The sequence below is a fragment of the Brassica oleracea genome, chromosome C8, assembly GCF_000695525.1.
Source record: "Brassica oleracea var. oleracea cultivar TO1000 chromosome C8, BOL, whole genome shotgun sequence".
In the NCBI taxonomy this organism is placed as follows: domain Eukaryota; kingdom Viridiplantae; phylum Streptophyta; class Magnoliopsida; order Brassicales; family Brassicaceae; genus Brassica; species Brassica oleracea.
In genome coordinates, this window is record NC_027755.1 from 30,118,138 (window position 1) to 30,130,696 (window position 12,559).

General features: G+C 33.3%; 2 protein-coding genes and 1 pseudogene across 2 annotated transcripts in view; all 3 read left to right on the plus strand.

Annotated features, from left to right (window-relative positions):
* Positions 1-5,655: 5,655 nt before the first annotated feature.
* LOC106309149 lies at positions 5,656-6,184 on the plus strand (annotated as a pseudogene).
* A 596-nt stretch (positions 6,185-6,780) lies between these two features.
* Positions 6,781-8,087, plus strand: LOC106309150. Its single transcript, XM_013746216.1, has 3 exons — positions 6,781-6,802; positions 7,592-7,687; positions 7,741-8,087. The coding sequence occupies exons 1-3, from the start codon at positions 6,781-6,783 to the stop codon at positions 8,085-8,087; spliced, it is 465 nt and encodes a 154-aa protein (XP_013601670.1).
* A 1,098-nt stretch (positions 8,088-9,185) lies between these two features.
* The window catches only part of LOC106308248 (UDP-glycosyltransferase 76F1-like), a 7,455-nt gene continuing 4,081 nt past the window's right edge, over positions 9,186-12,559 (plus strand). Inside the window, exon 1 of the mRNA XM_013745392.1 lies at positions 9,186-9,776. Within this exon, the coding sequence (XP_013600846.1) occupies positions 9,284-9,776 (493 nt within the window). The 5' untranslated portion in view covers positions 9,186-9,283. The remainder of the gene's footprint in view (positions 9,777-12,559) is intronic.

Below are 12,559 nucleotides of genomic sequence, written 5' to 3' on the forward strand. Positions count from 1 at the left end.
GAAAGAATAATCATCAGGAGACCAGAGTCACCACGAAATAAGAAAACACATGCCTAAAGCATTAGAGTCACGACCACCAGATAAAAGGTAAGAATCACCTCACAAACTAAACAAGCACATACAAGGCGTCCATGCCAGCGAAGAACCACAAAGCTCATAATAGAAGAGACCAAAGCTCCAAAGACTAACTCCGCACACCTACACAAAGAGAAGCAGGAGAAGAAGAGAAACAACTTGAGGGATGGAGAATGGAAGCCTACCACCGAGAAACAAGAGCACAAGCTTTAGAGTAGAAACAACATTCCAAGCCCACAGAGCATACACAGAAGAAAACACTATCCAAACCTGGAGTAGCAAATATGGCAAAAAAAAGCCACCAGCAATGCGGACAGCAATGAAATGTGCAACATGATGAGAGAAAAAATATAGAAAAGGAGACGAAACAAAATCAACAAACCGTGGAGTCCTCCTCGAGCTATGAAAAAGAGCATAGAAGTCAGATCATCAAAAACCAGATCTTGAAAACCAAGACGAGCATAGACTATCGACGACAAGTCAGCGAGAGAAAGAAAACATCAAAGACAATTGAACTCTGACCTAACCCAAGGAGATGTAGTTTCTAACATTAGTTAAAATCTAACAAAGAAGAGGACCAATATTGACCAAAACAACCTACAACATAATGAGAAACAACCGCACAACAGGGAACTCATAAGTATGATCTATAACAAATACCAGATAATCTCACATGAGATGAATGTCAGGAAAAACAAGAACACGAATGTGAGTCTTTTCTCTGTGATGGCGAGAAGCACCACACACCAGAAATGTAAGCGAATTACATAGATTGTGACAGCTCAAAGTCAAAATATGGAGAGCGGACAAAAAACATCTTAAAAGAGTAATGTTCAAAAATGTGAAAAATTAAAATACAATTCTGACGCTAAAACTATCAATCTTAAAATCAATAAATGCCTAAGTGCAAAGTTATTAACATTTAAAATAATTTACATTAGAAGCTAATTTCACCACTAACAAGTACTATTATACACACACCATCACATTGTTGAAAAATACACTTAATACATTAACATATTACCTACTACTACATAACACAATAAAACAGCAAATAATGATCTTCGCAAATAAGACTGACCACATAATTACATCATCCAAAAAATCATATCCAACAACAATAAACCAATATCCCGCGCGGAGCGCAGACACCCCTCTAATATCTCTAACACTTGTTTCTGGTTTCGTTTTAAGCTACTTTCTTTATATACATATCCAAGTCTTAGAGCATGATTATCCGGGATCCTTAGCGGGTTTCTTAGTGCGTGGGCCCCCACAAAACCCTTAAGGATCGGTTACAAAAACTACTAATTAAGAACCGATTTTAGTGAGTTTCTTACACTGTTCGCGGGCCCCACTGACTCGTGGCGGCCCGCGATTGGTTTGCTTTTAATTTTTTTTTTTTTTTTAAATTGGGTTTCTTAGGGATAATCATGGTCTTAGTTTATATAACGATTACAAAATATATAGAGTCCGTATTACAACATAACCTTTTTACGTAAATTTTTCTTCTTCGAATTAAACCTACAGAATAAGGATTTAAAATCTTTAATTTTACTAGGGTGGGTGAGCAATTTTAAAAACAACCAAAAATATTTCAAATTTAGTATATATTTATTTGAATATAGTTTTTCATATATAGGTGTTTTGTAATATTTTGCATTAATCTTTAATGCCGCAAAAGATTGTAATAATTAGATATAATGTTTTACATTGTGAAAAAGATACAAATGAATATTTGATAGTGATATCTCATTTAATTCATTACACACTTTTCAGTTTTGAAAAGTGATTTTGTTTTGTTCCTTTGAATCTTTAAATAGATAATAAATCAAATGATTATCAAAAAATATAATTAAACTAAGTGAGGGTTTATAACTCAAATTTTTATTAATAATTAAATTTGATTTCTCAAAATTATCAATATCTAATGAATTACATAATTTTTGTGTTTGTCAAACATAATTTTAACCTACTTTATTTATATTTAAAAACATTCATTTGAAAAGTGTAAATGTAACTATCATAATTACCATAGTCTAAGAATAAGAATGAAAGGTTAAACTCAGCGAAACACCAGTTCATTAGAGCTTAATGGAGAAAATAACACTATATTCATGTTTTACTAATAAATTGTATTTGATAAATATACAAATGTGATAAATTTCTTCACTTGATGATGTATTTTCTTGAAAGAAAACAAAATTTTACTTTATTAATGGAGATTTTTTTTTAAATTATGTTTTGATTATGTAATAATCACTGTTGTGTTTTTCTTTCAGTTTTCATGTGAATATTTGTAAGAATGAGCTTGGTAACCACAAAAACAAAATATCCACGATATTTCTTTCGTTTTTTATTTCGATTGGTCTAGTTTTGATGAAACGTCAAAAAAATATCGTAAATGGATTATTTTTTCCGTTCTTATAACTATTTTCTAGTTTTTATGCAGTTTTATATTTTGGATTAGATCATGTAAAATTTTAAATAAACTATTATTTGTTAATTACTTTCACCAAATTCAAGTTATACAATGTTTTTTTGCAAAAGAATATTGTTTTATTTATTTTATCTTATTAATTTTTCAAACTGATTTTATAAGATATTTGTTTTGATTATTTGCTAAAGCCTCATATTTTCTCGCCTAGTTACTCATGCGACTAAAAAACATATATTTTTCCTACAATATTTTTTGTGCAGGGAAATAAACCAATCATTTACAAAGATTGAAGGAGGAAGTGAAGACACCCGAGGATGTTCAACGCCTCTTTGATCTGATTAAAGATAAGGATGGAAGGATAAAACTTCCATTTTACGCAGCCTTGGAAAACTTCCATTCTTCACTCCTGTTAGGTTAGCTTCCACTGCTTCTGAGTTTGTTATTTCTATTTTCTTTTCAGACTCTAAGCTTCTATCTCATTATCAATCAAACTCTATCACCTCTATCAAACCCGAATTAAGCTTCTTCAACCTAAATTTTATTCTTTGTTCTTATCCATTACCCTTTTGTTCAAAACATCGGTTACGTTCTCTTCTGCTAACTCGGTCTCCCTGAAAGATTTTTTTGATTTAACTGTATTTTTTTGTTCGTTAGCGCTTAGTATCTGTAATGTTCTGTATATTCTCATCTTGGTAGCTTGTCTTTTCTACTCCAACCGCAGATTGCAATTGACATATCTCTTGCCTCAGAAGTTTCGTTTTTCTTCCATAGTTTCCACTGCCGCTGATAATATGTATCTTTCGTTTGCTCTTTTTTTCCTCGAGTTATCTAACAAGTTTCTCTAAGTATTTAAAGCTCTGTAGCTCAGACAGAGTCTCAAACCCCACACGTTTCTTATGTATAGAACAGCCACATTGCCAATGTGGTCGTGTGTATAATCTAACTTCAACCTCTTTCAAATTCTCAGTCCAGGAGCAAATAAAAATGTGAGAAATTACAAAACTTTAAGATACAAACTTGCCTGATACGATAGAGATAAGTGTGTCACTGAGATTTAAACGTGTATAGTAATGGAGAGAACGAAGCTAAGGCATGGGTAAATCAACTCCATGTGGTACATATGTAAAACCATGAGAAAGAAACACAAAGTACATAGTTGCATTTCAGAGTTAGATTGTTTGTGATATGGTGTAGTAATTCTACTTTTCCAAGTCATCCCTCGGTATTTGTATGTCCTGCACCGAGAAAATGTAAACTCATGTTGTAATGCTTGTTTGATATGATTGTTTGAGATCAACTTCTTGATCTGTGTAGATGTAATTTTTTTAATAATCATACGGATTCAGAAGTGGTGAGATAGCTGTCTGGCAGTTTCACACTTATAAGATGATAAAGGCAGTGATCATAGCCTACTTGTCTTACGAAGAGAAAAACCAACCCTTACTTGCAGCTGTACTGGTGGTTTTTGTACGATGATGGGTGGAGGATTTCACCTTGATTGGCACCAGTACCCACCATTTTTGCTGTTTAGAAAGCTAAATGGAAACAAATCAAGAAAAAAGATATGATTGAAAAGGATAAATGTTAGAGAGAACAATTGACATAAGAGTTAGACTTATAGTGTTGAGCACTATAAGCGACCAAATAATTAAAGTCTATTACTGGTCACTTGACTCACTTGCCCTTCCATGACATGAATAGGCTGCGAGAGAACTTATCCTATTTAGTACCAAAAGGTTATTGGTGCAGCATGAACAGTCATAACCATCGTTGCACAGTTCTGTTGGATATAAAGAGAACATAACATGTTAGCATTTCTATTTCTTTGTTTGACAGTAAAGGTATATTAATCGTAAGTGCAAGACAAAACATATAAGTTTGTGGTGGTTTAATAACTTCCATCAAAGAGAATATCGAACCAGCATGCAAGACCATGCACTCGGGTACACACAGACACTGTGAACTTCAACGGAACATAAATATCGTAAAATTGTGCTTTCTGCGAAAATAAATTGAAAGGTAAATAAGTTTGGACCATGTTGGGGTAATGGTGTGAGACCAATGTTGGGAGAAGGGTTTTATAGCTATGTTTTTGATATCTGGAAATAATAAAAATATAATATTACCATTTCGTATATTCTCTTATTTTAATTGGCAAGTTTACTTATTCAACTTTTTTTGTAAAACTAAATGTAAAAATGTAATATTATTATTTTCTTATGTTGTATATTTTCTTATTCTAATTTTCAAGTTTCTTTATTTAATATTTTATATATGAAATAGTAATACTACATTATGGATAATGTCACATTGCTTCTTTTTAAGCTTATTTTGTATCGTAGATATTTTTTGGATCTTCAAATAGTTTATTTTATTAGTATAGTTTTTTTTTATGGCTGAGTAATTTTATTAAAGTGTTCAAGTCAACCGACTTGTGATAGAAAAACAAACTAGTTCAAAACAGAGTAGAGTACATAACGATAAAAACATCAGTAGATGCCTTATGATAAAAGAAAAATCATCCTAATGAGGATAAAAAGAAGGGTCTGCCCCAACCTCCTTACACCATGAGCCTGCATGGGATAGAGATGTATATTAAGCCTGGAAATTTCTCGAGATGACGAAAGCCACATAGTACCACCACTTGCTAGATAAGACTGATAATAGCAATCCCTCTGGAAACCAAAAACACTTAACATAGATCAAATTGTTCATTGATCGCAAGATTCTTGAATACCAAGTGAAAGGTTGGAAAACCAGAGACTCGGGAAGAGCTTCCCACATAGTGGCAGATGATATTCAATGATCACTCTTTAAACCCGGAAGCCGTGAAGCGCCTCCTACAAATCGATTTATTAGTATAGGTTAAAAAGTCAAAAGTCTTTAGTCATGAGTCATGACCAAAACAAATTATTCCTTCCCAAAATTATAAATCATAATATATTATCTTACCAAAAATTGACAATTCATATTTTTAAAATAAGTAAATGTGTAGCTTCAAAAGAAAACAATAAAAACTTATATGGACTAAAAACATACATTCCTTTACACAAAGATATTTGTTTTTTTTGTTAATATCTATAACTAGGGAACCAATATGAACTTGTCTAAAAAATCCAGTCCACATGATTTACACAACAATGGCTTTCTCTAATAAGCTTCATTGCATATCGATGTTCATGATCATCTCCTATCTTACTCTTATTCTTTTTGCATCAGGGTTAGATGTCTCAAACACTGTGTCGGACACAAACACAAGGATCGGGCCTCGGCTGCCTGTTTCCTCTATCACCTAAGCATGTTGTAATCCACAACACTTTAGCGAACGGGGGAGTTCTGAATGTACATTGCAATTCTATTAATGATGATTTGGGGTTGATCCATATCCCTTGGGATAAGGACTGGAGTTTCAGATTTCGTGTTAACATTTGGAAAAGTACGAAGTTTCGTTGCCATTTTACGTGGTGTGGAGGCAGATCTCATTATTTTAATATATTTACAGTAGCAAGAGATGATAGTCCATTGGGAGAGACTCCAGATTGTAGAGAATGCATTTGGGAGGTGGGAAAAGTGTCCACAGACGAGAAAACTCCTATGTGTCGTGTAGATGGTGATGGAGTAAAACGTTACTGTTTCGGATGGGACGATGATGAGTCTTCAGAACAATAAAATAATATATTGTTAAAAATAATAATCTATTGTTATTGATATACCTCATTTAATAGATTTATCACAAATGATTGATTTTCTAAATTACTCTCACTTTTTTTATTTGAGTAAAATAATACCATTTTAATAATTTTCGAATGTTTTAAATTTTTCTTAGAATCTTTTATGTTTCCACGTAAACGAACTAAGACCATCTTTATCGGTGGTTTCCAACCGGGGTTTTAGAGAAAAAGTTAGTGGCGGACCCCGCATATCACCATAAAACCGATGCCAAAAGTGATCTAATAAGGATCGACTATTGTTGGTTTCAAGTACTGTTCGCGGTCCCCACTGATACGTGGCGGTCCGCGATTGGTTTTTTTTTGCGATAATCGCATGATACCGATATGGGGTCCTTAAATTTTTTTTTCGCTTTTTTTTTCCTTTAAAAAAAATTGAACCAATCGCGGGCCGCCACGTGTCGGTGGTGCCCGCAAACAGTACAAAAACTGGCCCAAAACCGATCCTTCACTCGCGACTTTGGGGACCGTTTTTTAAATAACAAGTGGGGCCCACACACTAAAATCATGCAGAAACCTCTTTTGGAAACCGCGATAATGGTGAGCATGATTATTGGGGGTTCTTAAGGTGAGATTTTTAGTGGAATATAAGAACCCGTCTCTTAATTTTTAAATAAAAAAAATAAAAACCGGTTCTTAAAACTCTTATTTAAGAGCCGGTTCTTAACTTTTTTAATTAAAAGTTAGAGACAGATTCTTATATTCCGATAAGAATCCCACCTTAAGAACCCCAATAATCATGCTCTTAAGGTTCTAATTCATTTGCATTTTTGCACTGCGCTATTCCAATTTAATGGAACTGATTCAGAATAAGAGCTCACATGACTATCTACAGAAACTTGATGAGCCAACAAATGTCACCCAAATTTCTCAAAAAAAAAATGATAGAGAACATCAGAACAAGCACTTTCGAAGCCTATATATTAAGAGACAAAAAGTAATATATTTCATGACTATATATACCTGCCTAGAGAGCTTCAGTTGAGTCTAATGTGACTTATGTTTTTTCTTTAAATTTCATTTGATCTCAGATTCAAAATGATTTTGTTCAATCTATTGTTTTCTGAAGCAGATTCTTGGCTATTCCTAGCAACAAATCTTTCTCGCTTCAAATCTGCTCTTGCAATCCCCCCTGTTTACACAAGAGGATATGTCATAGTGAAGTCTCTCTTCTCAAATTTTTATTATTTAGGCATTTCAATCCTGGGCTGAACCACTTTCTTGCTTCTTCCAAACGTAAGGAATTAGCTTGCACAGGGCCTAAATTTGTGCAAGAGGATATGTCACAGAACTCTCTGCCTGAAGCTTTTATGGAAACTATTTTTGAATACTGATTCACTTTGGGCAGATTGGACTCGGGAATACAGACTGAAGGGTGAAAATCTATGGGCTGTTGATGAAAACAACGCTTCCTCCTCAACATGGAAATCTGGGAAATGGCAGAGTCATAAGCTTCTGGCATGATTGTTGGACACCGCTAGGACCGCTCTTTCACAGGTTTGGGGATCTTGGCCCCAAGGGAACTTCAAATCCCAAACACAGCAACAGTCTCTGACGCTTGCAACAGAGCTGGTTGGATATTCCCTGGTGCTCGATCAGAGGCGGCTGAGGAACTCCTTATATATTTGACTTATCTGCAACTACCCTCTCTATCAACAATTGAGGACACCTATGTCTGGGTGGTTGACAATGAAGAGCTCACAGATTTCTCCTCTAGAAAGACATGGAACGTGTTGAGAAACAGAGGACAAACGCAACTTTGGACAAAAAATATTTGGTTCAAGGGTCATGTCCCCAAGCATGCTTTCACAGCTTGGATAGCACACCAGGTCTCGTCTCTCTAGATGGGGTATGAACGTCTCGCCCCTATGCTGTCTATGCAACTCAACTGATGAAACAAGAGACCATCTTCTCCTACGTTGTGAAATCAGTGAGTCAATATGGGATTTAGTTCTCGGATGTCACTTTCAAGCTTTCCACACGTGGACAGCTTTCTCGGAATGGTTATCTATACGCGATGCAGTCGCAAGCAGAACACTTAAGAGACTTGCTGCGCAAGCAACGATCTCAAGCATCTGGAATGAAAAAGGAACAAACGTCTACATGATGGTGAAGCTCGTACTCCAGCAGCTATCTTCAATACTATCGATCATAAGAGACACGATCTTGGGGAAAAGGAAATTGAAAGCCTTCACCTCTCTTATGCAGCTATGGCTTCCGAACGGATAACATCACGGTTCTTCTAAAACCTCTTGTTAGCTCAGCTTTTTTTTTATTTTTTTGCCTAAGCTGACTTAACTCCCTATTCAAAACATTTTGTAATCAGTTACAAACTCTTCTCATATTTATATGAAATTCACATTTGGGCAAAAAAAAAAGGATATGTCACAGTGAATTCTCTCTTCTTCTGTGAACCTTAAATATGGTTTAAAAGAAATGAGCTTGCACAGGGCTTATATTTACTTTGAGTCAGACGGGCCTGTATATATATATATATATATCACAAAAGAAAAATCTACGCCAACCGTTATGGACCTAGACTCACTCTTTGGCATTCAATAGCATAGTCTTGTCTACAAATTGCATTGTTATCTTCTTTATTTCCTTTTCATCTTGAGGATGTTTAGTTACTTGGAGCATCTCCAACCCCACTCCATAATTTACTGCAAAATGGAGTGGGAAATTGACTGATGAACAAGTAAAAAGTTGATTACTGTTATGTCATCCCGATGTGATGGTTTTCTAACATACACGTGTTAACAAAGGACAGTCACATGCATTAAACTAAGCAGCTGTCTAAAAGGACCACCATGCAAATTTTGAAAAAGTCCAAAAACGTACGAACGTTTCACTATCATGGTTACCGTCGAATTTTCACCGGCTTTTGTTCCAACTTTTTACACAGATGGCAAACTAATATTCACAGTAATCATAATATTATACTAGTGTTTCGTAGTATATTAGTCTCTAGTCGTAGTGAGAGCTTACACAACAACATATCAAATACATCTTGAAAACCTAAAGTTAAAGAAGAAAAAATATGGAAGAAAGAAAAGGAAGGAGAATAATCATGTTTCCTGTACCGTTTCCGGGACACTTCAACCCAATGATCCAACTGGCCGGAATATTCCACCACCGTGGCTTCTCCGTCTCGATCCTCCACACTTCCCACAACTTCCCCGATCCTTCTAGACACCCACACTTCACATTTCGAGCCATCTCTCACAAGAAAGAGGGAGAAGGAGAAGACCCTCCCTCTCGGTCGGAAACTTCGGGTCTGGACCTCGTTTCATTCATACGTGTACTGAAACAGAAGTACGCTGAACCGTTTCGTGAGACTCTTGCGGCGGAAGTAGGTGGAGGAGAGACGGTTTGTTGTTTGGTCTCCGACGCTATATGGGGGAGGAGCACAGAGGATGCGGCCAAAGAGGTTGGACTACGTCGAGTGGTGTTGAGGACAGGTGGCGCTGCGTCGTTTCGTGCTTTTGCCGCTTTCCCTCTTCTTAGAGATAAGGGTTACTTCTCTATCCTAGGTAAAATACCATTATCTATCAATTTAAATTTAATGAAATTTGGAATGAAGAGGAAAAACAAATGAAATAAACGAGGAATTGATAATAGAGAAAATTGAATGAAGACTTAGAAAAATGAAGATATAAGTGAAGAAAATAAAAAATTGTAAACATTTTTATCTCCAAACTGAGCAATCAATCTATGAGTTTATTTTTATTTAATGTATGGTGGGTAAAAAAGAATGAAACGAGGGTAGATATTTCTTTCAGTTTTATTTTTATTATGGCTCTAATTGGTGACCCGGTTGAATTAAAAAAATTATGGTGAATTCTTTGTTCCTCCGATTTTGTACCAGTTGTGATGAATTTTTTGTCAAATTATTGAAATGCGGGTTCCACTCTTTTCCTCTAAATTCTTGAATGGAATTATAAAGAAAAATTTTCCTCTTCAATTCTGGTGAGGAACAAAATGAAAAAAAATCATATTTTCTTATTTTCCAATTCCTCAAATGGACTTTTATTCATTATTTCGTTCATTTTTTTTCCATTCATCTAGTGGTCACCACTCCGAGCCCTAGTGGTCACCAATCCGAGCCTATAAGAAAATTGTAATTTCCTATTTCACATTTTACTCTCTCTTTAGGTAGTAATTCGCGCCTTACGCAAAGTGAAATAATTTATTAGATTATTTATTATATTTTGTATTAAAAGATTTGTTATATAATATTTTTAGGGATGAGCATTCATATATCCATTCGGATTATTCGGATTTCAGATTTTAGAGTTAGAAATTTAAATCGTATTTCGATATTTACAAATTTTGGTTTGGATTTGGTTCGAATCATTGCGGGTTCGGTTTGGATTCGAGTCCGGGTACCCATCTTAATTATGTATTTTTTTTAGCAAAAATCCAAATATACTTAAATCCTCAAAATCCAAAAATAAAATAATATAAAACATAAAAATTTGAATAATATGACTAAATATTTAAATTTACATAAAAATTAGTTCAATTTAAATATTTGGATGTAGAACAAATAAATATTTTCAATATTTTGAACATTTTCTCTTAGTTTTAGATATATACTTGTGACTATGTTGATAATTTTTAGATATTTTCATATTTTTGAATATCTAATTGATATAAAGTTTACAATAATTAACATATTTAAGTATATAATTGTGATTTAGATATTTTTGGTATCCAAAATATTTTAGTTTGGATCAGATTCGGATTTGGTTATCTGGATATTAAACTTTTAGACCCATCTGGGTACTTAATCAGTTTTAGCTAGTGTTTAGTATTACTATCAAATCTACTTCGGTTCGGTTCTTCAGATCCAGATATTTTACCCAGACTTATTTTCTTCTAATAATATAAAGTAAAATAAAATAAATGTAAAACAAATATTCTGAGCTTATTTAACATATATGATTATTGAACCATACTTTATGAATTCCAATAAACTGGTTGGGCATTGTGTCAATATTGTTGGGCATGTTGCAAACTGACGTAGTCTATAACCAATAACATGTATTTTCTTATAAAAATTATTGGTAAATATAATAAAAAACATAATACAATCGAATGAAAAGTGTTAGAGTTGTGTGGAAAATAATGGGATATCTCAGTCGGCACCTGAATTATGTTTTACAATCGATGTCATGAACTTTTTTTCTTTTAAAGCTTTTATGTTTAATGATTTTTACTACCAATCTGATTATGTTTCTAATTCTTGGTATGATATAAAAACTTCGTAAAGAAAAGCAATATTTGGCTAAACTAAAGATTTGACTTTGTATGTGGTGTTTTTACCTCAATTTTCTTAATTCATAATTAATCACAATTATTTATTGCATTCGTGTACATAAACCTCAACCAAGGCTAAGTTCGACAAGATACGAAATTTTCAGTTTTTAAATATATTCTCATTCCAACATTTTAGTTGATGTGAATCTTAATATTTTGTAATTTCTTTCTTTCTTTCAAAATGATATTATTCAGTTGTTTGTACAAAGAGAATTTCAGTTCACTAATACAAATGTTAAAAATGCAGAAACAAAAAATGAACTTATTAGAAAAATTAATGTGAACACATTAAATTGTTACCGGTGGAATTAGAAAAATTAGTGTGTGAACGTATTAATTGTTAAATGATTGTGAAACCGACACGTCATCGTGTTCAAATTAAAATCGATGCGAGGTTACCACGTGTACAGTATAGTATAAAAGCATTAAATAACAATGCTTTTCTTTTAATATATAAGTGATTGTATCAGTATCAATCAAGTTGGTTAGATTCTGCTTGTAAGCAAAAATAACAAGCAAGTATTTGATGTAAAATCTGATTAAGCCCAGAATTGTAATATATATATATATATATATATAACTATTGAAGTAAAATTAATTATCTTACTGTTACTATTGAAGTAAATTAATTAATTATCTATATTGATTTTTTAGTCCAAATTTTATAAACCATGCTTATCGGATCACAGAATCTAAAATTTTCTTTCTTAGACACTTTTAGCAGTACTAGGGATTAACCCGGGCTACGCCCGGGATTTTTTTTTTTTTTTAATTTAAGTTGTTAAATTACTTATATTTAGGTTATGATATATATTTATATAAATGTTAAGATGCATGTCATAATTAAAATTTATTTTTAAATTTTAACACGTTAAATTAACATATTTTTTACTATTTAAATATTTTTTGTAATTTTGTTGGCTATCTAGTTATCATATTTAGCAAAACTATCTGTTGAGTGTTGGAATAAATGTTTTAGATATTTAATTAAACT